This window comes from Carassius carassius, chromosome 13 (genome assembly GCF_963082965.1).
Source record: "Carassius carassius chromosome 13, fCarCar2.1, whole genome shotgun sequence".
NCBI lineage: Eukaryota > Metazoa > Chordata > Actinopteri > Cypriniformes > Cyprinidae > Carassius > Carassius carassius.
Window position 1 is genome coordinate 20,315,822 of NC_081767.1, and position 24,198 is coordinate 20,340,019.

General features: G+C 39.0%; 2 protein-coding genes across 2 annotated transcripts; one reads left to right on the forward strand and one right to left on the reverse strand.

Annotated features, from left to right (window-relative positions):
- The first annotated feature begins 1,024 nt into the window (after positions 1 to 1,024).
- LOC132155517 (uncharacterized) lies at positions 1,025 to 14,936 on the forward strand. The gene is made up of 12 exons (XM_059564307.1): positions 1,025 to 1,057; positions 3,435 to 4,136; positions 5,422 to 5,481; positions 5,563 to 5,615; positions 5,700 to 5,844; positions 5,970 to 6,331; positions 7,319 to 7,547; positions 12,171 to 12,288; positions 12,695 to 12,806; positions 12,922 to 13,033; positions 13,921 to 14,033; positions 14,287 to 14,936. Exons 1-12 carry the CDS (start codon positions 1,025 to 1,027, stop codon positions 14,357 to 14,359), a joined length of 2,112 nt encoding a protein of 703 aa, XP_059420290.1. The 3' UTR covers positions 14,360 to 14,936.
- Positions 14,937 to 18,195: 3,259 nt separating this feature from the next.
- On the reverse strand, positions 18,196 to 23,131 carry LOC132155656 (protein KTI12 homolog). The gene is made up of 9 exons (XM_059564381.1): positions 22,901 to 23,131; positions 22,513 to 22,564; positions 21,894 to 21,946; positions 21,602 to 21,657; positions 21,437 to 21,516; positions 19,895 to 20,054; positions 19,737 to 19,799; positions 19,500 to 19,570; positions 18,196 to 18,447 (listed from the first exon to the last, which is right to left on the reverse strand). Exons 1-9 carry the CDS (start codon positions 23,049 to 23,051, stop codon positions 18,306 to 18,308), a joined length of 828 nt encoding a protein of 275 aa, XP_059420364.1. The 5' UTR covers positions 23,052 to 23,131; the 3' UTR covers positions 18,196 to 18,305.
- Between the last annotated feature and the right edge of the window lie 1,067 nt (positions 23,132 to 24,198).

The window sequence follows — 24,198 nt, forward strand, 5'->3', positions numbered from 1 at the left end:
AAAAAGAATAAGCAAAAAGAATTGTGATTGAATCGCAAGAATTGGATGGGCGTGGCTTTGGCCCATACGTTTTCTCTAATTGGTCAGGTATATGATAGGTCCAAATATCCAATTCTTTACACTGTATTTTTAAATCAATGAATATTGAAATGTCTCACTGATATTATTCCGAAGTAAATTATGATTATGAGGACGGACAGGTGCAGTAATAGTGCCGTTTCTACACTCAGAGCGGGCGATGATGCTATTACAGGAAAAAGTGCCGCTTTTCTTCATGTCTGTTCAAGACAGACAGAGAGTCACACACACACAGAGAGAGAGAGAATAGTACAGTTCACAAAGAAAAAGAAAGAAATGTGGACGGTCACGCATCAGACCCATACGGCAGCCATCTGCTACAGAGGAGCATCCGCCCCCATTCAGCCACAAAACCGTTCCTGTAAAGCAAGAGCGAGCCAGGCGTTCTTGTCGCTACCTCCTGTTTCGATTTTGTGCAACGTAGGACCGCTTTTGGCATCCACAGGACCAGCCACATAGCCCGACACAGAAACGCACCTTTTCCAAAACGATACCGAAGTAAAGCGCTAACGGCGTCACGTGGTACATGTTACTTTCCTCCGCGCTGATAGAGTGGACCAATCACAGTGCGATATGATTACATCGTAAAGGTTTTCAAAACATCGTTTAGTACAGGTAGCTTGATCAGATTTTCATGTAGTCTTTTTGGATGGCGAGGAACCAATTAATATATTAAAACGATTACACTTTTTGGAGTGAAAATTCTACAGTAGGCGCAAAAACCGTTTTAAGATTTGAACGCGGACAAATAAAGAATTAGACTTTGTGAGCCAGCAAAGCGCCACCTGGAGGAAGTAAGCGTTTTGTTACACAACATATCTAATTTATACCTCGCAATCTTAGAAACTCGCATGTTTATGCTAACATAGACGTAAAGGTACTGACACAGAGCGACACCAACAAGTACTGGACAGTTTACAGTGACTTCAAGCTGTAATCCGATCTAATGGAGTCTAATGAAAGTGCGGATGTGGTGCAGGTTAGTGAACCTCTGTTAGATAACAACCATCACAAATATATTCCAGTGGTTTTGATTACAGTTTTAATTCAGAACAACACTGTCAGCTCCAGTCCACTTAAATGCCAACATAAGTCAACCAAAACAACATGATATTTTAAACGGTCGTACTTTAGGCTTAGCAGGACTTCCTGCCGCCGCAGTGCGTTTTTAGAAATGTTCGATTCGTCAATGAATTTGGAGTCGAATCTTTTTTGAATGAGTCAGTTTAATATGGTTATTTTAATATGATTTTATTAATAAAACGTAATTAATAAGACCAAATTAAAATTGTTAGTACGTACCAGAATGAACATAAGTGATGAGAGAAATTAGTCTTTTTAAAATTCTGAATCAACTGAACCAAAATGATTCACTTTTTCGGAGAGTTCTAAACATCACAGTCTGGCGGCACCTGCTGGTTAAACCTGGGTAAATTCAACAAACCTCAGCCCAAACATTAAAACAATTGCAGATGTTTTCATAAAAGTAAAATCTATTCTATTTAAACTACACATTTATTAAATTTAATAGATTTGAGATTGAATATATATATATATATATATATATATATATATATATATATATATATATATATATATATATATATATATATATATATATATATATATATATATATATATATATCATCAGTAGTGTGCAGTGGTGTTCTGAAATGAGGATTTTCATAAATCAAATGTAAAACTCCTGTCCCAGTCACGTTCTTTGTTAAACATTATTTACACTACCAGAAAAAAAAAATATATATATATATTTACATTAACAATGTAATCAATACTATTAAAGCCAAGTATGAATCTCATCAAGTTGGTGTTTTTAAACATTTTAGATTTATTTAGCGTCACCACCACCACGTTTCCCACAAAACTAACTTATGTAACTTTTCTAACTTATTTAAGGATTTACTCCGTATATGAAATTAACTCCACGCTACATGAACCTTTTCATGTTTACATTTACATTTAGTCATTTAGCAGACGCTTTTATCCAAAGCGACTTACAAATTAGGTTCATATAAACTGGAATAAACACAAAACCAGAGCCAAAATAAAATGAAATGAGACATTAATAATAAATAGTATAGTGAATAAATGAAATAATCATAACTAAATGACATACCAAAGCATGTATTTCTGTAAATTTCAAAATAAGGTGAATTAAAGTCAATAAATCCTTGATTAATATGAATATTTTAATTAAAAACGTGTCTCCGATGTACCGGACGGCTGCTTGCCTGAGCTGGATTACCTCGACCCCCCCCAGTTTCCGTCCCCAGTTGCAAAGTCGTGTGTTAATGGTTTATTGATAATGTGCTTTTGTTGCTGAGGTGTTTTTCCTGTTCTCACACTGTGCTCCCAAAGGAGCATAGTCTGGGTGTTGTTTTTTTCTCCTCGCTTCCCTAATGTTATGCTGTATTTCTTCCTCAGTTCCCTGTCTTCCTGTCCTGTCTACCCCCTTGTCATATTGTATGTATGTTGTGTATGTATGGGCAGGTTGATGGCTAATTTCGCTGGTACTTGTGACTAGTGACAATAAAGGGCTACTACTACTACTACTACTACTATTAAATAAAATAGTGTATTTAATCTATTAAATAACAGCAGAGCGAGCAAGTTTTTTGGTATGGTAAGATTAAACTTATTTTAGTGAATAAAGTACCACATTTCAGCTATTATTTTGTTAGGGTGGCGACACAAAATGTTATTTTATCCTTGCTTCTTGAAAATCCTCCATCTATAACAGCTTCATGTGGCTGTAAACATAAAGTTTTAATGTGGCTTTAAGCACTATGCATCGTTGAAGTTTTTAAAACGAGCATCTCCAATATGAAGAACTGTGTTGCATTTCAGAGCAAAAAACTAAACAAAGAACATAATCGACCACCATTATAAAATTCGAGAAACTAATTGGTTATTCTAGAAATGTAAGTTTTAAAAAATCAAAAGTGGGGTGTAACTGGTGTTTTTTATGTCGTAGAATAAAACGTGAAAGTATCTTGGGCCTGTGTGAACCACAGACCTTATTTAAGGGATTTAACCAAAATCCCATTCAAAAAACCCATTGACCATGGGATGATGGAACGGGAAGTGCTAAAATGCTAATTCGCTTCCGGGTTTTTGCCTACAAAGTGACATCATAGTTCCACCACTCTATTTATTCACAGAAAGAAATGAAATAAATACATACAGGTTTAGAACAACTTAAGGGTGAGTAAATGATGACAAAATCTAGCCCTTTAAAAAACACTGCAGCACACATTGAATCTACATGTTGATAATGTGAGAGCATTGTCAAATAGCCTAACAGACGTTTTCATGTTGTATCATTTATTTCACAGTCACTGGGACCCGAGGATGAACCAGCCTCTACATCCATGTCAGTTAACGCTCAAAATGACAACTCAAGCCAAAATACTCAGATCAGCAGTAAGGGTACTTCACAGAAGGTGGATCAGGTGGTGCAACTGTGCCGCTTCTACTCTCAGGGCAGGCAATGCTATTATGGGAAAAAATGCCGCTTTCTTCATCAAAGAGCTGCGAGTGCACAGAAGGCCGGAGAGAATGGCACACCTCACAATGAGAAAGAAGGGAATTTGGATGGTCACACATCAGACCCACAGAAGCAGTCGAGTGAAAACGGACGCTCTGTTACAGTGGAGCAGCCGCCTCCATCCAGCCACAAAACTGTTCCCATGAAGCAAGAGAGAGCCAGACGACCCTGCCGCTACTTCCTGTCTGGGTTTTGTGCAATGGAGGACCGGTGTCGCTTCTTGCATCCACAGCAGTTTCCGTCCACTGACGACCAGCCTCACGACCTGAAAGAGAGAAGCAGCTTCAGGCCTTCTGCTCCGGCCACACGGCCAGCTAAAATTCAAGAGCAGGTCAAACTGGCTGATCTCACTGACAAGGTCTGCGAACAGCTGAGAGCCACTGAGATCGCTCAGCTCACAAAGAGATTTCCAGAACTCATCGTGCAGGAACGAGAAGATGGACAGCTGACCTACTACAGAGTCACAGTTCAAGCCACGGACCCTGACTGGGTAAACACTTATTGTAACGGGCCAGGGGTGTCCAAACCTGTGCCTGGACCGCCACTGTCTTGCAGAGCTTATCTCAAACCCTAGTAAACACACCAAGCAAATCAAGGTCTTCAGACTTCCTAGAAACCTTCAGGCAGTGTGTTGGAGATGGTTGGAGCTAAACTGTACGAGACATTGGCCCTCCAAGATTGGACACCGCTGGTATAGACCACAGAGTGGAGTAAAGTACAAAGTAGCAACCTAAAGCCAACCACGTGCCAAATGGCAAAGTGAATAAGAATTAGGGAGCACTAACATGTTTGCCAATCCTTAATATCAGTATCATACAGCTGATTGAGCAAAACTACATGAAAGAAGATCAAGAATGGGTTACTTTCATGTAGTGCTTGTTTGCATAACTCAGGGTTCTCCAAACTCGGATCTGGAGGGCTGGTGTCCTGCAGAGTTTAGCTCCAACTTTCCTGAAGATATCTGTTGAAGTTTCAAATATACCAACTAAGAGCTTAATTAGCTGGTTCAGGTGTGTTTGATTAGGGTTGGAGCTAAACTCTGCAGGACACTGGTCCTCCAGGACCCCTGGCATAACTTATTCAAATATACTGAATATTACAGTCTGAATGAGTACCGTATTTTCCGCACTATAAGGCGCACTTAAAAGCATTTAATTTTCTCAAAAAACAACAGTGCGCTTTATAATCCGGAGCGCCTTATATATGGATCAAGGCGCTCTGTCAAAAAGTTGGCATTCCCTTTAGCACAGCTCCATCTAGTGGATGCATAACGCAAACCCAGTCAAACGTTTGACTGCAGTATCTTCTATTCTATGCGCTTTATAATCTGGTGCGCCCTATATATGAAAACAACTTAATTATTACAAACTTTTGCTGACAAACTGGATACAGTTACTCATATATGTATTCATATACTGAGAAAGCTATGCTGATAATGTCAGTTATTATTTACTACAAACTTTTGCTGGCAAACTGGATACAGTTACTCATATATGTATCCATATACTGAGAAAGCAATGCTAATAATGTCAGTTATTATTTACTTTTCTTTTACTCTGACTTTTGTACCACTTTACATATGTGAAACAAAAGAGCTTCTTGTGCATTTTCATAATCAGCAGTTGCGAGTTACAACATATATAAATATATAGATCACAAATAGATGACTTACAGTTACATGTACAGATACAATCTAATGCAAAGCATGTCTAATGAAAGGTTTTGACATGAACTACAGTAGTTTCATAGACATTAATATTTTTTCTGTTTTGCAGCCATTTGACCTTAACAAAGTGGACGTCATGGTCAGCTTTCCTGACCGTTACCCTCAAGAGGTGTGCATGTTTGAAGCATTTCAGTTTGATGTTAAAACATAGTATGCTATGTTTTTGCTAATGAAACCTAACATATCATAGGTTTTCACTGTGGATATCCCTGAAGACCAGGAGTTACCATCAATCATGGGGAGGTGAGAAGAACTGTCGCTGGTTATACAGAGGCAAATGTCAACTGAAATCAGTGTCTGTATTTAGTTTATGCTGTGTGAATGTAGACATGTGCAGAAGGCCTCAGAAGAATGGCTAAAGGCTAAACATGCCACTAATCAGCTGATGGGGAGAGTTGAGCTGCTCTTCAGGCCGTACTTGCACTGGCTGGACCGTAGTATGGAAAAACTCTTTACCGAGGGAGCCAGGCAGGTGAGACTCGCATTTACCTGAAAATATAAATCAGAAATAAAATATATATTTGTGTACAATATGCATCAGATGGGCAGGGAATGGACTAGATGTAGAATTAATTACTATCGAATCTTTCTTCTCAGTTGAAAAAAGACGTTGACCTAGAGAGGGCTGGAATACAGTTCGTCCCCTATGAGCAACTGAAGGTCACCGTTTTTAAGAACACATACCAAAAATCAGACACTCCCGAGCGTGTAGTGTCACTCGCTGTGGCTTCAGGGGAGGAGGCGGAGGAGGAAGAGCTTCATGAAGCTGGAGTGGATGAGGAGGAAGAGGATGAGACTGCTCACGTTAGTGATGGGAAGGAAGGCAGCCAAAATGTGGAGAACATAAAGACAAAAGAGCGAAGGAGAGGCACTGAAATCAAACTGCTGGGTCTGAGACTGGGAGAACAAGTAGCTACTGTGGCGGCCAAACAGATCTCAGTGTCCCTAAAGTGCAACAGGTGAATTTCAGTCCTGCTTTCAGTTTAAGCTAAAACACTTCATTATGATTATTAATCAGAGATAGTTAATTAGAACCGTGTTTTTTTATACCTGGTATTTACATCCATCTCCAATGATCCTATCGCAAGTAGTGAAGACAGATTGCAGTTTCAAAGGCACATTTATACCTGCATAATTATAACTATGAGGTTTTAATGAGGTTTAAATTCTATAAAAATAGGGAAGTCCACACCACATCTATAATGGCACAAAGGAACAATATCATTGGAGTTGACTTTACTGCGCTTCCACTCTCCCATTGTTAAAACAAGATCTCAGACGAAAATTAATGCTCTTGATGGAAATAAATGCTATGATTTTGCATGACATTGTTGAAACAATGCCACAATGAATGCGCAACAGAGTGTGCAACTTTTATTTTGGACAAGCAGTGTAAAGTCGACTCTAAGACTTTCTTTTACAAATTGAGCCTTGTGAATTTTGGCATTGTCATCCTGGAATATGGACATGGGTACATGTTCCATCATCGTCGTTTGAGAAGTAAAAAGCTACACACTGCATCAGTTCGTATTAAAAGAATTGTTGTCAAACATACAACATGCCAGAACAATCACAGCAATAATTATTAAATCTTAAAATCTTATTTTTTGACCATGATGTTTATATATATATCTCACACACACACACACACACACACACACACACACACACATATATAAGCTGTGTATACCATGTGTAACCCTAGTAAAGAAATTATTGAGAGGTAGGTGAGTGGGCAGTCCTTCACTATTTTGAGTGATGCATCCAATTTTCATTTAAAAGATTGGATTACAGATAATTTCTAAATGCACCTGAATTCACATGTATCGCCCAAGTTTGATGTCAATACCAGGTACAAACATAGTCATTTATTTCTTTAGATGAGTGATTTATCACAAAATGCCCCCAGGCAAGAGTGCAAAGTATCGATGTGCCCCTCCATGTAGGTGTGAAGTGGATTCTGACCTGAGCCTGACCGGGCGCCTGACCTATACTGCTCAGTGTGAGAAATGTCAAGCAGAGATCAGTGCTGCCTTCAGACCCAGTATACTGCACCACTACAGTGATGTTTTGGGTTATCTGGACCTTAAGGCAGTTGTGCCTGTAGATCTGGTACTGAAGGACTCTATGTTCAGTGTGGGTTGCCTTAACTGCAACGAGGAGGACACAATTCAGGTTTGACAAAGATTCACTAGAGATGACCATTGACATATTACATTATTATTACTTCATATATATATATATATATATATATATATATATATATATATATATATATATATATATATACACACACACTCACTCACTGGTCACTTTATTAGATTCAAAAAGCTAGTGCCGGGTTGGACCCCCTTTTGCCTTCAGAACTGCCTTATTTCATTGTGTCATAGATTCAACAAGGTGTTGGAAACATTCATCAGAGATTTTGGTCCATATTGACATGATAGCATCACGCTGTTGCTGCAGATTTGTCGGCTGCTTATCCATGATGCAAATCTCCCATTCCACCACATCCCAAAGCTGCTCTATTTGATTGAGATCTGGTGACTGTGGAGGCCATCTGAGTAAAGTGAACTCACTGTCATGTTCAAGCAACCAGTCTGAGATTATTTGATCTTTGTGACATGGTGCATTATCCTGCTGGAAGTAGCCATCAGAAGATGGGTACACTTTAGTCGTAAAGGGATGGACATGGTCAGCAACAATACTCAGGTAGGCTGTGGCTTTTAAATGATGCTCAATTGGTACTAAGGGGCCCAAAGTTGGCCAAGAAAATATCCCCCACACCATTACACCACCACCACCAGCCTGAACCATTTAGATAAGGCAGGATGGATCCATGCTTTCATGTTCTTTACACCAAATTCTGACCCTAACATCTGAATGTTGCAGCAGAAATCGAGACTCATCAGACCAGGCAACATTTTTCCAATCTTCTATTGTCCAATTTTGGTGAGCCTGTATGTGCGAATTGTAGTCTCCATTTCCTGATCCTAGCTGACAGGAGCGGCACCCGGTGTGGTCTTCTGCTGCTGTAGCCCATCTGCTTCAGGATTCGACGTGTTATGTGTTCAGAGATGGTATTCTGCATACCTTGGTTGTAACGATCGGTTATTTGAGTTACTGTTGCCTTTCTATCATCTCTAACCAGTCTGCCCATTCTCCTCTGATCTCTGACATCAACAAGGCATTTTCGTCCACACAACTGCTGCTCACAGGATATTTTATCTTTTTTGGACCATTCTCTGTAAACTCTAGAGATGGATGTTTGTGAAAATCCCAGTAGATCAGCAGTTTTTGAAATACTCAGACCAGCCCATCTGGCACCAACAACTATTCCACATTCAAAGTCACTTAAATCCCCTTTCTTCCCCATTCTGATGCTCGGTTTGAACTTCAGCAAGTCGCCTTCACCACATCGAGATGATGCCATGTGATTGTTACAAACCTGGACTCATTTAGTGTGTTTTTGCCCCTGTGACCCAGTTTCTGTCTTCCGTATTTGGTTTGATTAGTTCCCAGGTGTGTCTATTCTATTCCCCATGTATTCCATGTCCCTGTTAATTTAGTCATGCCATCCACCTGTGTTTCCCCAATTATCCCTTGTACATAAGCCTTGTCCTTTCAGTTCTGTTTTGTCGGGTCTACTTGCTACTTACGTGTGTCTTCCTCTGTGATCCATGTTTGGATAATGCCTATGTTGGATATAATAAAGCCTTGTTTCGTTTATCCCTCGGCTCAGTGTTCCTTCCGGCAGCGTAAACTGTAACAGAAGACCAGACCTAAAAAGAGAGTATAAAATTGCGTGTTTTCCCTTCGTTTTGTTTTCCGTTTTTTTTTCACAGTCTTTTCTTTCCGTAGTGTGTCAATGGATCCCCTCTATAGCCCCGAATTCCTCCTCCTCCTCCTGCTGGAGCAGGAAGGACGTTCTCTCGAGGACCATACCAGACGGTTTCTTCTGCTGGCGAATGCCACCAGCTACCCGGACTACGCGCTCTGCACCTTCTATAACACCAGCCTGAACTCCAAGTGCAGAGCGTTGTCGCCCGAAGATGGTCCTCGGGAGGAATTCGCCGCATTCGTGGAGTGGACTCTGGCGAGAAATGGTCCCACTCCCGACCCAGAGACCAGCCAGCCACCATCCCGCCACACGGAGCCAGAGCCCACCGCAGCCGCAGAGCCCGAGCCATCCAGTGACAAGGAGCAGTATCTCGAGAGCGCGACTGACCAGGTGTGTGAGCCGGCAACACCGTGCATCGTGGGAGTCCTCGTGGAGATCAAGGGCGTGGAGGAAAGCCCTGCCCACACTCCTGCGACTGAGGGTGAGCTGTATCCGGTCTCGGAAAATATGGAGCAACTTCTGGATCTTATAGACTGGTCTATGGAGTTAATCCCTAATTTTCCTGTTTCTCCGCTGGTTCCGTCCAGCCCTGATCCCCCTGTATACCCTCTCAGTCTCCCACTCCTACCTCCTCCAGTCAGTTCCTATGCTCCATTTCCGCTGGTTCCGCCCAGCCATGAGTTTTCTGTTTCTCCGCTGGTTCCGCCCAGCCATGAATTTTCTGTTTCTCCGCTGGTTCCGCCCAGCTCTGAATTTTCTGTTTCTCCGCTGGTTCCGCCCAGCCCTGAATTTTCTGTTTCTCCGCTGGTTCCGCCCAGCCCTGAATTTTCTGTTTCTCCACTGGTTCCGCCCAGCCCTGATTTTTCTGTTTCTTCGCTGGTTCCGCCCAGCCCTGATTTTTCTGTTTCTCCGCTGGTTCCGCCCAGCCCTGAATCTTCTGTGTCTCCGCTGGTTCCGCCCAGCCCTGAATCTTCTGTGTCTCCGCTGGTTCCGCCCAGCCCTGAATCTTCTGTGTCTCCGCTGGTTCCGCCCAGCTCTGAATCTTCTGTGTCTCCTGTGTTCCCTCCCGGCCTCCCTCTCCCACCTCCTCCTGGACCTGCCGGTCCCTCTGCTCCACTTCCGCTGGTTCCGTCCAGCCCTGATCCTCCTGTCTTTCCTCCCATCCTTCCTCTCTCTCCTCCTCCTAGACCAGCCAGTTCCTCGTCATCCCTGCTGGTGCCAGTCAGTCTCGCAGCTCACCCTCAGTCCGCGCCATCTGGGCGCGATGGTTCGCCGCTGGACTGCCAGTCTCCAGCTCCGCCTTGGCGCGTTAAGGCCCTGTCTCCGCCTCCAGCCTCCGAGCCCTGGACTCCTCCTCGGTCCTTCGACCCAGCGGCTCTGCCTTGGCTCTTAGCTCCCTCGTCTCCACCGTGGCCTGGCATCCCACCTGCTCCACCGGGCTCCCTCATCCCTCTGGCTCCACTTTGGTCAGTCGTCAACCATCCGCCGCCCCGGGACTCCACTCCTCTGGTTCCACCTCGTCACTCCATCCCTCCGGCTCTGTCAGGCTCCTCCTTCCCTCTGGTTCCACCTCCATCCTCGGTCGCTCCGGCTCCACAGCGGTCTTCCAGGACCCCACCTCCGCCTTGGTCGCCTGAGCCTTCTGCTCCACCTAGGCCCTCCGGATCCTCGACGTCACCCTGGCTCTGTGGCTGTGCTGCTCCATCTTGGGCTCCTCACCCACCGGTGCAGTCCCCACCAGTCGGCCCCCTGGTGTCGTCGACCCCTCCTTCACCATGGCTCCTCCCGCCGTCAACTCCACCATGTATCTCCGTCCTGGCTGGTTTCTGATGGACCATCTGGCTCCTCCTGCTCCTGTCTTCTCCCTGGCTCCTCCCTCCGTCGTCTCCTCCCTGGCTCCTTCCTCCGTGGTCCCTGTCTGCTGGCCCCCTCCTGGGAGTCTGTCCTCCACCGTCTTCAGTTCTGTCTTCCGTATTTGGTTTGATTAGTTCCCAGGTGTGTCTATTCTTTTCCCCATGTGTTCCATGTCCCTGTTAATTTAGTCATGCCATCCACCTGTGTTTCCCCAATTATCCCTTGTACATAAGCCTTGTCCTTTCAGTTCTGTTTTGTCAGGTCTACTTGCTATTTACGTGTGTCTTCCTTTGTGATCCATGTTTGGATAATGCCTATGTTGGATATAATAAAGCCTTGTTTCGTTTATCCCTCGGCTCCGTGTTCCTTCCGGCAGCGTAAACTGTAACAGTGATTGGCTGATTAGCGATTTGTGTTACCAAGCAATTGAACAGGTGTAACTAATAAAGTGGCCTGGTGAGTGTGTGTGTGTATATATATATATATATATATATATATATATATATATATATGTTATAAAATATATCCATACATTGATTTAGTAAGGACATATTAAAGGATCAAAAGTGATAAACATTATTTGTAAAGTTACAAAATATTTCTTTTTCAAATTAACACTTTTTTTTAACTCTCTATTCTTCAAAGAATCCAAAAAAAAAATCACATCACAATTTTCACAAAAATATTAGGCAGCACAACTGCTTCTAACTTATTATATATATATATATATATATATGTATATATAATATTTTTATTATTATTATTTTAACCAAATCAGAGTATTAAAAGATTTCTGAAGAGTCTTGTGACATTGATGACTGGAGTAAAAGCTGCTGAAGATTATATTGCACTTAACACTACATCAAAAAATGTGAACATGCAACTCCATATTACTTTCCCCACACATTATGGACATAATCTTACACATAAAGATGACTTTACAGAAGATGAATTAATAGAATTAAATATATATTTGCTGTAACGTTACTTTGACAGCCCTACATTTTCACACTGTCAGATAAATGCACATCATTAGTAATTAAGATTGGAAAAGCATTTGATAATATTGTCCATTTTCTTTTATTTTCTTTTTTTCTCTCTAGAATCTGACTTATGGGCAAAACTGGGAGCAAAACTGCCAACACTGTCATACCAAACTCAACATTTTTGTAGAGGCGGCGCGTTTCCAGTTCATTCAGCCAGAGTCCAGAAATCAGACAGGTCTGATCCCTTTCCTATATACTCTATATTCTGTCCATTTCTTGTTCATATCCTAGAGTTAGTCTCGCTGTGAAGGATTATTTTCCGCCAGCACCTGGTTTAACACTGAAGCTTAGCGAGGTTATGTCTGGTCAGAATCTGTATGGTAGACCCCATGTGGGTCTGTGTGGGTCCTGTTGTCCCATATAAGGACACTGTACTGTAAAAATGCAGTTTTGTTTTACTTTAGATTGAAGTCCTGACCCTCTGTTGACATTAGTAGTCTGAAGGTGTTTCCGAACTCTCCTCAGTTATCTGTTCTAGTGCCTTGAGGTTGAGGAGACTCCTGACCCTCTCTTTAAAGTGCACTGAGTGTGAAAAGCTGCATATAAATGTAACAAATTATTGTTATATACTGAATTGACAGGGGCGGCTGCCCAATTCACTCGGCGCTACAGAGATCCGGCGGTTCAGCAAGGGAAACTGCTACCTGATAAAGGAGCCTGCAGGCATTTCAGACAAAGTCACCGGTGGCTAAGGTAACTACTAGGAACATTGTCTGGGTCTGTAATAGGTTTACTTTGTAGCAGAAAACTTTGTGTACCTGCCACATCCTCTTGTTTGACACACAAAGTGCACTGTCTCTCTTGCTAGATTTCCGTGCTGTGGTCGGGCATACCCATGTGACATGTGCCATGATGAAGATCAGGACCATCTGATGGAGCTGGCCACCAGAATGATCTGTGGTTATTGTGCCAAAGAGCAGGTCAGGGGCAGAAACGCCATCCGGCTGACTGGATGAGGATTTTTTTCACTTTAAACCTCCTTAGCCCAGATATTGCATCGAAATTAGAAGCCAATTAGGCAGGTTTCCTGCTCATTTAAACCTGTGGTTTTAGGAAATAATACAACACTGTGAGTGCAATAAACTTAATTTGACCCAAATTTTGCCAACACAAATAAGAATGCAAGACATTTGTTCCAAAGACAAGAATGGGTGTATGAGTTTTGTCTGGTTTTGCTTCAGGGTCTAGATTTTCCATTGGACATCAAATGATGAAACTAGTTTACTTCGCTTAAAGCATGTAGAGTCTAAAACATTTAGAATTCATATATTTTCCAATTGAATATGAAAATATTTTTTGATTATAAATGCTTTTATGTAAAATGTAAAAATCAGTTTGATTCTCAATATTTAGAATTTTGGTGATTCCCTGAAAATTGTCAACAGTATAAAAAAAGTGGTCATCACAAACTGATTATCCATGCTTTATTATAATATTGTTTCATAGTTTTTGAACATGTAACATAATGCAAAAACTGTCCGTTACCAATGAATTTTGCCAAAATATTAGAGTGGACTTTGACATTAACAACAAATATATGGGAAGCACTTTCTTCTTATTTAAAATTTATGCCCATGTGTTTAACTGTAAAAAGTATAAATGATCTCTGAACTATAAAGGAAACTTTACATAATTAATCCATTATCTTATTTTTCTATACAGGAATGATTGCATTTTGCATTTCCATTTAGTATTGTTTTTTTCCTTGCTGTCCACAACTTTTTCTGGTTCTCACCAGTTGAGAACCACTGGTTTCTAATATACTTATAACTTTTGACTTTTTTTTCGTTTTATTTTATTCTTCTAGCCGTACAGCAATGGTAAACCATGTGTTGGTTGTGGAGGTATGATGACAAGAGCAGCCTTCACAAGCCACTGGGAGGGTGGACAGGGCTGTAGAAACAAGGTTAAGATGAGCAGGTATGTGATGATTTCTTTATACTTTATAAATCCTGTGGCAGTGAAATATAGTGTAGTGTAATTTTTACCTAATGTTACACATGTTGTAATGTCATATATTTTATTTGATCAATACCTTACTTACACTGTCACATTTATTTAAATTGTTGGTGACCCATGTGTTCTAAAAAAAATTGAATATGACCTGATCATGGGTTTTATGTCTCTGAACTTTATAGGAACTTATTATTCATTATCTTGTTCTTCTATACAGGAACGACCGGCAAAAATATGCCAATTCATGTAAAACAGTGGCAAAGAAAAAGAATAAAGAAAAAAGTAACTAAAGATAGCAGAGAATCTTATTTTCAGACAATCAGATGATAAATGGCTATGTACCTAAACATGTTTGTCATTAAATCACATTTTTAGATTTTCTTTTCAGATGATTTCACAAAATTATTTTCTTGCAGTGTACGTTAAATTTGAAATAAAATGCATTTGAAATGCATAAAATAAATTTTTCATATATTCAGCATAATGTAAACTTTTACCACTTTTTGTACATCTCTCTTTTTGATTGCTAGTAGAAAAAAAAAATTGTATCTGCATAGATGAATTTACATCTTTGTTTTTAGATTGCTTAAGAATGCCTGAAATTATGCTAGTCAAGAGTCATTTAGACTTCATAAGTTTGCTAAAGGCTACAATCATTATGATGAGATGATATTATGATGTTATTTTTTTTAATTCGTCTCTGGAAATCATCTCTCTCTCTCTCTTATTATTATTTTTTCTTCAAAATGCAACCACATCAAATTATGGATTCTTGTATCCAAAATTGTATTGGTGCAATAAGCAAAATATGGTATGCAAAATGTGCATTTTCTCTGATTGCAATTGAAATAAAATTATGTACATAAATATTTTGTTGTTATTATTATTAATATGGCATGGGATATGCAATTTATTTAAACACTGCATACAGTAGTGGTCATAAATTACCACTCTGCAAAATGTTAATAATTAAAAAATATGTTACAAATATTTTTATGACAGTGTTGGTACATGTAAGATATGTTACTGTTGTATGAATATGCATACATAAATTCCATAGCAGATCTAGACAGGTGGAGCTGGGGGAGGTGGAGGGTTTCAGAGGACCTCTGACAGCACGCTGTAGAACCATCTTAGAGCAAACACTGAACCAAACTCTTTACTGTAAATGTTGAGCAATTGTTCACATATAGTCCACAAGTTGAAGTCAAATGCATTTTTTAATTATAAGATTCATTTAGTTGTATCAAAGCAGGAAGATCCGTGGAAATTTATATTTTGTCTTCTGGAAAGAAGAAGGTTCTTGTTAGGTTTTTGGATATAGTTACATTTAACATCTACAGTCGTGGCCAAAAGTTTTGAGAATTACATAAATATTAGTTTTCAAAAAGTTTGCTGCTAAACTGCTTTTAGATCTTTGTTTCAGTGATGTACTGAAATATAGTTACAAGCACTTCTTACGTTTCAAAGGCTTTTATCGACAATTACATGACATTTATGCAAAGAGTCAGTATTTGCAGTGTTGGCCCTTCTTTTTCAGGACCTCTGCAATTCGACAGGGCATGCTCTCAATCAACTTCTGGGCCAAATCCTGACTGATAGCAACCCATTCTTTCATAATCACTTCTTGGAGTTTGTCAGAATTAGTGGGTTTTTGTTTGTCCACCCGCCTCTTGAGGATTGACCACAAGTTCTCAATGGGATTAAGATCTGGGGAGTTTCCAGGCCATGGACCCAAAATTTCAACATTCTGGTCCCCGAGCCACTTAGTTCTCACTTTTGCCTTATGGCACGGTGCTCCATCGTGCTGGAAAATGCATTGTTCTTCACCAAACTGTTGTTGGATTGTTGGAAGAAGTTGCTGTTGGAGGGTGTTTTGGTACCATTCTTTATTCATGGCTGTGTTTTTGGGCAGAATTGTGAGTGAGCCCACTCCCTTGGATGAGAAGCAACCCCACACATGAATGGTGTAAGGATGCTTTACTGTTGGCATGACACAGGACTGATGGTAGCGCTCACCTTTTCTTCTCCGGACAAGCCTTTTTCCAGATGCCCCAAACAATCGGAAAGGGCTTCATCGGAGAATATGACTTTGCCCCAGTCCTCAGCAGTCCATTCACTATGCTTTCTGCAGAAGATTAATCTGTCCCTGATGTTTTTTTTTTGGAGAGAAGTGGCTTCGGTTGCTGCCCTTCTTGACACCAGGCCATCTTCCAAAAGTCTTGGCCTCACTGTGCGTGCAGATGCGCTCACATCTGCCTGCTGCCATTCCTGAGCAAGCTCTGCACTGGTGGCACTCCGATCCCGCAGCTGAATCCTCTTTAGGAGACGATCCTGGCGCTTGCTGGACTTTCTTGGACGCCCTGAAGCCTTCTTTACAAGAATTGAACCTCTTTCCTTGAAGTTCTTGATGATCCTATAAATTGTTGATTTAGGTGCAATCTTAGTAGCCACAATATCCTTGCCTGTGAAGCCATTTTTATGCGGCTGCACGCGTTTCTTTGCAGGTCACCATGGTAAGCAATGGAAGAACAATGATTTCAAGCATCACCCTCCTTTTAACATGTCAAGTCTGCCATTCTAACCCAATCAGCCTGACATAATGATCTCCAGCCTTGTGCTCGTCAACATTCTCACCTGAGTTAACAAGACGATTACTGAAATGATCTCAGCAGGTCCTTTAATGACAGCAATGAAATGCAGTAGAAAGGTTTTTTTGGGATTAAGTTAATTTTCATGGCAAAGAAGGACTATGCAATTCATCTGATCACTCTTCATAACATTCTGGAGTATGTGCAAATTGCTATTATAAAAAACTTAAGCAGCAACTTTTCCAATTTCCAATATTAATGTAATTCTCAAAACTTTTGGCCACGACTGTACAGTATGTAAAGTTTTACAGCTTTTTTATTAATTTATTCATTCTAACTTTCTAATCTGTGGATTCAGTAAAATGGAGAGAACTGATCCATTCAATAACCCAGACTCTAAAGAGAGTGCAGAGACTGGGGTTTTGGGGAAAGCTTTTCTTTTCTCCCAGAATTTGAAGGAAGTAATCCAGCATAACTTTTTTGTTTTCTAGCAGTCTCGTTTCATGTCTTGGAAAGGTTTGGTTGTGGGGTTTTGGCTGAGAAAACTGAAGAGAAAGTGCCCTATACACATTCCTTTACCAAATATGAACTTGCAAATCTCTTTGAAATGGGGATGAATAAATAAATAACACTTATATAAGGTGTCAACACTGAACTGCTATAAGAGGAAAGTAGCCCCAACTGTGGGACAACATACATTTTATGATAGGATGTTTTGTAAATTTCATAATGAATCAACAGCATTTTACCAAATTGTTAATACCATTATGCTGATTTTGTTTAATGTGGATTAATGTGCCACTAGATCTCTACAGAAAAAGAGTAAAGAAATATGCAAAGTCTCAAACTAATATTTCTGTATTAAAGAAGAGATCGGCTAATGTTTTAATGGAGAAGAGAACACATCAAATTCTGGCCTATAGTGTTTTGTATCCAATAACAAATCAAAAATGTCATATTTTGAATGTAGACTCACAGTGCCAAAAAAAAATCGATCAACATGTACTATAAAAATGTGACATAAAAAAAAGAAGCCCGACAAAGATATAACCACAAAAATAAAAATATGTTGCTATAGTCACCATGCAAACAAGTCTGAGAGGTCATGACAGAAGTTATTGGAGTGCATGCTTTCTTCCAATTAAATTATACGATTATACTTTTGCACAGCTGGCCTGATTCACGCACGGAAGAATCAATATGGCTCTCCAAACGTTTACATTTGCCCAGAGGCATAAACAAAAGACTTGCATGAAAAACACTAATAGTCAGCGTCTCAATGAGTTTTATGGTTCATTTCATTAGCATGAAAACATCTGTATGTACGCAATGATGACTTCAATCAAACCTTATGCTCATTTCAAGGTCTGTGAGCCACTGAAGACAAACATCCAGGCTACAGCAGAATGCTTTCCAGGCTGTTCCCTGTTACTGAGGAAAATGAGGCGGGAAAAAAAGAACAATTTCTATTAAAAAAAAGACTAATGTGACTTGGGGTTAAGTTGGATTCACACATCAATAAATATACAAAGACATTAAAAGAGTTCAAATTTTATTGCGCTCAAAACATTGTTAAAATGCTTGAAACTTGAAAACAATAAATATGACCTTAAGAATTACAAAAAAGAAACAGAAAAAACACCTGTTAGTGCATGCTCTTATTAAGATACTGCACAAACATATTGGCAATTTGTCCAATGTTCTCTGTCGGGTGCATCTTGGTGTAACTGATGAACTGCCGTCTGAGTTTCCTCAACTCCACCATGTTAAGACTTCTTGTGAGTTCAATGTTTTGAAGAAGTTAAGAAAACTGGGCAGGTCCAATAATGTACATAAGTATTGAAATCATAGTGAAATTAATGGTTGAAATCAAACTTTGATGCAGGGACAGGGTCACGTATCAGGTAATGTATTCTTACTAATCTTTATTTCTGTAATATATTCCACTGTTTGTTATAAACATCACATTACGCCAGGGTTCCCCAAACTAGGGTTCATGAGTTGATGAAACGCTAATTATTAAATTATGAGCATTTAATGATGTAATATAATCTAATTACAAGTATTTCCTTTTTGTAATCTAATTACATAATCCAGAATACATGTAATCAGTTACTTCTCAGCACTGGCCATCACTAAACACAATTACATTTAAAAAAAAAAATATTAAAATAATAATACAAAAATCTATTAAACATTTCCCAATGTTACGGTTTTGCTTTACTAACTAAACGCAGCCTGGGTGAGCATTATAGATATCAAACCCCCCAAAAAAATCTCACTAACACCTTAATAAACTTTTGAATGGTAGCATATGCTGGAAACCTAGTTGCAAGACAACAAAGAACGAGTATAAATGAATTTCTAATAATATCCCATTTGAATGATGAATTATTTCAAAGGGCCACCTGCACTGGTCCATCTCTCTACGTGTCTAAATGTTAAAGCAGTTACAGAAGGCCATCACACTGCAATTGCATCAGAAAGAAATGACATTCTTTGATGTCGGTGTATTCATTACATTCATATAGGTCCAACCGGTCCTGTTTATTACTACAACACATCTTCAATTAACATTAAACGGATCGAATCTCTGTCAGGAAGGTGCAGTCAGGCTCATTCAAATTCCAGACATGATCCTGGTTTCATGTTGTAAGCGGTTCTAAAGCTTTGCCGGTGTATTGTAGGGCATTTCTGTGTTGTCACAGTGAGAAATATCAAATAGCCATGACGGGTGGCTTAGCAAAACAAGACAACAATTTTACATTTCCTCCCACAAAAAAAGAAAATGAAAGAAATTCAATGCTAAATATATGCTAAACATGCCAGAACAAAGGATATCTTTTCCGTGGCTCCAGGAATGGAAATGAGATCTCCAGGGACGCTGGTCTTCTGTGACTCAAGAACAGCCTGAGACATAAAACAACCCATGTGACGACACGTACCATTGAAACTGAAGGTCTTGCTATGCAAATGCAAACTATAAACGCTCACCTGTCGGCAATGAAACAGAAAGAGTGACTTTGAATGCTTTCTATTTTTATAACAGAACACCTAAAGGTGATGGAAATCATACCATTAGGACATCTTGAGTAACTTTGTCCAACTCGTACAGAAAGTTTGTGGATGAGAGCGGTTGCTGTAAAAGACAAAGAGTAACAGGTTCTAATATCCATTCAAGGGCAATAAAAAGTATACAATGCTGCTATATTCTCATTCACAATGCATTCTTACGCTCTGCGTGGACTGATTAGGTGGCGGTGCTTTTCTTTTGAAAAGCGCATCGCAGATGGCTTCGAATGGAAGCGAGTCCTCTTGCTGAATAGTAAAGAGTGGACTATCCCATCTATTCCTTGAATCAGGGGCTTCAAAACGCAGTATTAGCGCATCAAGACTGTTGTTTAAAAGACCAGAAGACATTGTTAAATTTAGACCATATTTTCAGAATCTTCATTTGATAACATTATGAACTTTTGAAAATGCACTACCATTTAAAAGTTCGGGGGCCGGTAAGATTTTTTTTATTTTGTCTCTTGTGTTCAGCATTGCTGCATGTATTTTATAAGTATTACTTTCTTTTAAAAAAAAAACAATCTTACTGACCCCAAACGTTTGAACTATAATGTACATCTAATATCTGAAGCACACAATTAGAGGAATAGTAAATCAAAAACTAAATTTGCTTCAAATGTACATACATCAGGCCATCTTTTAATGGAAAAGATTTGGAGAACTTAGAATTCCATCATTCACTCACCAATAGATATCCTCTGCTGTGAATGAGTGCCATCAGAACTGGGCAGTCGAGGCCTAATGGTTACAGAGTCAGACTTGTAACCCAAAGATCGTGGACAAGTCTATCATCAAAATGCTTTGAGTTTTGCTGATTTATCAACTGTTTGAACTCATTCTGACGGCACCCATTCACTTCAAAGGATATCTATTGGTGAGCAAGTGATGCAATGCTACATTTCTCCAAATCTGTTCAGATGAACAAAAATGTAACTACATGAGGGTGAATATATTTTCAGAAAATGTTTATGTTCGGTTGAACTATTCCTTTAAAATACTGTGGGTATAGAAAATAATCACCCCCCTTTAAAATAGTCACATTTTGTTGCTTTGCAGCCTGAAATGAAGATGGACACAGTTTGTCACATATTTGTGTCCAGCTGTATTTACTCAGTACAACTTATAACATCCAACTGAAAGATATAACATAAAGATCACCTTTCCAATGGCACACAAAGCCACTTGACTTTCATCTGTGATCAGCTGTGGTCATTTTGATTAGCTCAGCATGAAAAAGCTTTCCTGGAGCACCTTGGTGTCCTAGTCCACGTGTAAACGGGTATTTTTATAAACAGTTGTTCCTAAACCCCATTGAAAATCTGTGAAATGACTTGAAGACTGCAATGCACAAACGGTCATCATCAAATTGAACTGAACTTGAGCAGAAGAGTGGGCATATATTACAAAGTCTAGATGTGCAAAAAGTTAGTAGAGACATATCCCAACAGACTAAAGGCTGAAATTAAAACAAAAGGTGGTTTCACTCAGTGATTCTGTTTATTTATTTATGTTTTTTGTCATGTTGGTGTTATATCTTTCACGTGGATGTTATAAGTTGCACTGAGTAAATACAGCTGGATAAAACAAAAGCTGTGTCTGTCTTCATTTCAGGACTCAAAGCAACAAAATGTGATTATTTTAAAGGGGGGTGGTTATTTTCTATACCCATTGTAACTACACTGAAACAAAGCAACAAATGCTTACGTTTCCTGTGTGTACTGAGAATCAGCCTCTCTGCCTTTATTCCATTCTGAGCTCACCTCAGTCGACGTCAAACAGTAAACCTGCAGGAGTTATAGAGTTACGTGAAGTAGTGCATACAAAAATAGTTGTAAATGTGTCTGAGATGAGTTTTAGGAGTTTACGTACCAAGCAATGGGGTGTTTGAGTATGTTTGATAAGACAGAACAGCTCATATCTGTAGCCTAGAAATGAAACAAAGTTAGTCCTTAATCTAATGCCAGACTGAAATCAAGAGTGCCGCATATAACACCAGCTTTTTTTAATCCAAGCTCTGTAATGCTGAAGTCTGTACGTCACTCAATATAACATTAAGAAATGTGTTTTACTCTTGTAAGGATCAATAATAAATAATCAATAACATTATACGATTGTCAAAGCACAGATTTATACATTTTTAACAGAACAAACACTGAATTACCTTTAATATAATTCAAGGAATCAAGAATCACAATGTCGTCTTTACTGACTTTCCTATATACAAAGAGAGAGAAGTACAAAGAAAAAGTAAAGTAAAAAGCAAGTGCATAATATGCAATTATAATTATATAAATGTATTATTAAAAGAATTACACACTTATATATATTTATTAGTGTAAAATTCATCCCAGCAGGAGCTTTAACACACGTTTTTGTGTTCATTTTTCTATAACAAGTGGTATTCCAACTTTAGACCAAAACTGTATTTTCTTGGAATCCATAATGTTAAACATATAAATAAGATTAGACATATTTACTTTATTTAGTACAGAGCTCATGATTTATGGAGCAAAATCAGTTCAAATCAATAAAAAAAAATGAAATAAAAAAACATTTTGTCCTGGAAAAATGTAGAAGTTCATAAATCCTAAAACGTTTCGATATTCACTATAGCATAAATGTTTTTCAAAAAACCAACATGGATACATGTGGTACATACAATTTGGCACATATGTTTTAAGTTAGATTGTTCTAAATGTTTCTCATTTTTATCATCTTGAACATCATCACTCTTTCACGTCTTTAAATGACAGCAGGGATATTTGAAGAGAAAGAATCACCTCTCCACTTCAGCTTTCAGTGCTCCTCTCAGATTCTTCTCTTTCTGTGAATCTGGAGCCAAATATCATAATAGTTGCAGTTAGATTCAGATCAGATACAAAGGGCTGGACGCATACATTTGAAAAAGTCCACTGTAACGTCAAATGTAAAAGTTTGATAAACCAGATTAATTAAAGCATACAGGTGAGACCAGCAAACCATCTCAGGCAGGTTTAAGAGCTTTGTTATGTTTTGTAACGTTATTAACTTACATGTGAAATAACGTTACTTTGTTTCGAACTAGGGATTCTCAGTAAATCGCTTCATTACGATCCTGACACACATATTTATGTCAATATATGACTTTAAAACTCGATTTATCTTGAACTTTCAGTAGCTTCTTCTCACCTGCGTACACAGAGTTCCTGTCAATTCCTTGATCTTCATCTCCGACTATATGAACCTTTCTTTTTGTATTTTGCGTGAAGTATTCTTTCAGTTCATTGGCTCTTCGGGTTTTACCACTGCACGGGTAACCGCACATTAATAATAAAGGCATTTTATTACAGTCTGGATGACTCTACAGAGCTGCATGAGGGATTTTCTTCTTCGTTCTCACGCGCTGATGTTTTGTGCTGATATGGTCAGTGCATTGCTGCCATCTACAGGTCAGTGGTCAGAAGGTAAAATGTTCCAGATGAGGTTGGAGTGTGTTTAACTGTTTTAGACAGTTCCCATAATACCTCACATGTATTTAAACTTAATTGAGAGGTTTGAGTTTACAAAGGTTGGTAATTTTTTAACAGCGATAGGTAAACATAAAATCTGCTATTTGCAGGTTTAATATTGCACAGATAAATGTGCTCCCAGCACATAAATCTGCAAGATGTCTGGATCTGCTGTGTAAAATCGGATAAACGTCTTTATGATTTCAGTTTTACATGCATTCTAAATCATAAACATCTTAAAGACATCTAAGCGTCTTTTTGACATCTGATAGGAAACGTCCTATAGACGTCTTGCAGATGTAAATACAGACATCAAATAGACATCTCTGTGATATCAGTGTTATCACATATTGGTTGTCTTTGTAAGACAGAGTGCTGAGATTTGCAAAATAATTTGCAAAACTACGCATGTTATGAAAAAGACTATTTATCTGTGTTCCCATTTTATATGTCCTAGCCTACATCAGCTAAAAGGAACAACTTTATGAACTGACTTTTTAAAGATATTTTAACAAATAGCCTTGCCGTTCATTAAAACGGTATATTAAACAAAGAATTTAAGTTGCTTGTATATTGCATGAATGCAGCATCCATAAACATACCCACACATAACACACACTCATTTTATTACAGTTAGTTATTATCAATTAAAACGTACAATTGCACATTAATTACAACATTAAATAATTACATTGAAAATCCAGATACATTTTTTTTTGTCGAGACTGCTTATGAGGATCTCTCCCTTCACACACACACACACACACACACACACACACACACACACACACAAAAGAGGCAGTATGGCAAAAAGTTTTAATAAGCTAGGTTGCTTTTTAAAGTATATCCATGTTAACGTTGCATTAATTTTCAGTTTTTTAATTCTAAAAAATTCCAAATCAGTCTCAGTAATTGTAATACTTAGGCCTATGTCCATGTTATTGATTAAATTTGAAATAATTGTAAATAATAATAAAT

Coding starts and splice junctions, on each gene's coding strand:
- LOC132155517 (XM_059564307.1), top strand. CDS start 1,025: ATGGAGTCTAATGAAAGTGCGGATGTGGTGCAG. Junction 5,482..5,562: donor CTGACCGTTACCCTCAAGAG/GTGTGCATGTTT, acceptor AACATATCATAG/GTTTTCACTGTGGATATCCC. Junction 13,034..13,920: donor GTTATTGTGCCAAAGAGCAG/GTCAGGGGCAGA, acceptor TTATTCTTCTAG/CCGTACAGCAATGGTAAACC.
- LOC132155656 (XM_059564381.1), bottom strand. CDS start 23,051: ATGCCTTTATTATTAATGTGCGGTTACCCGTGCAGTGGTAAAACCCGA. Junction 21,658..21,893: donor TTCCTTGAATTATATTAAAG/GTAATTCAGTGT, acceptor TTTCATTTCTAG/GCTACAGATATGAGCTGTTC. Junction 19,571..19,736: donor TTACTCAAGATGTCCTAATG/GTATGATTTCCA, acceptor TTTATGTCTCAG/GCTGTTCTTGAGTCACAGAA.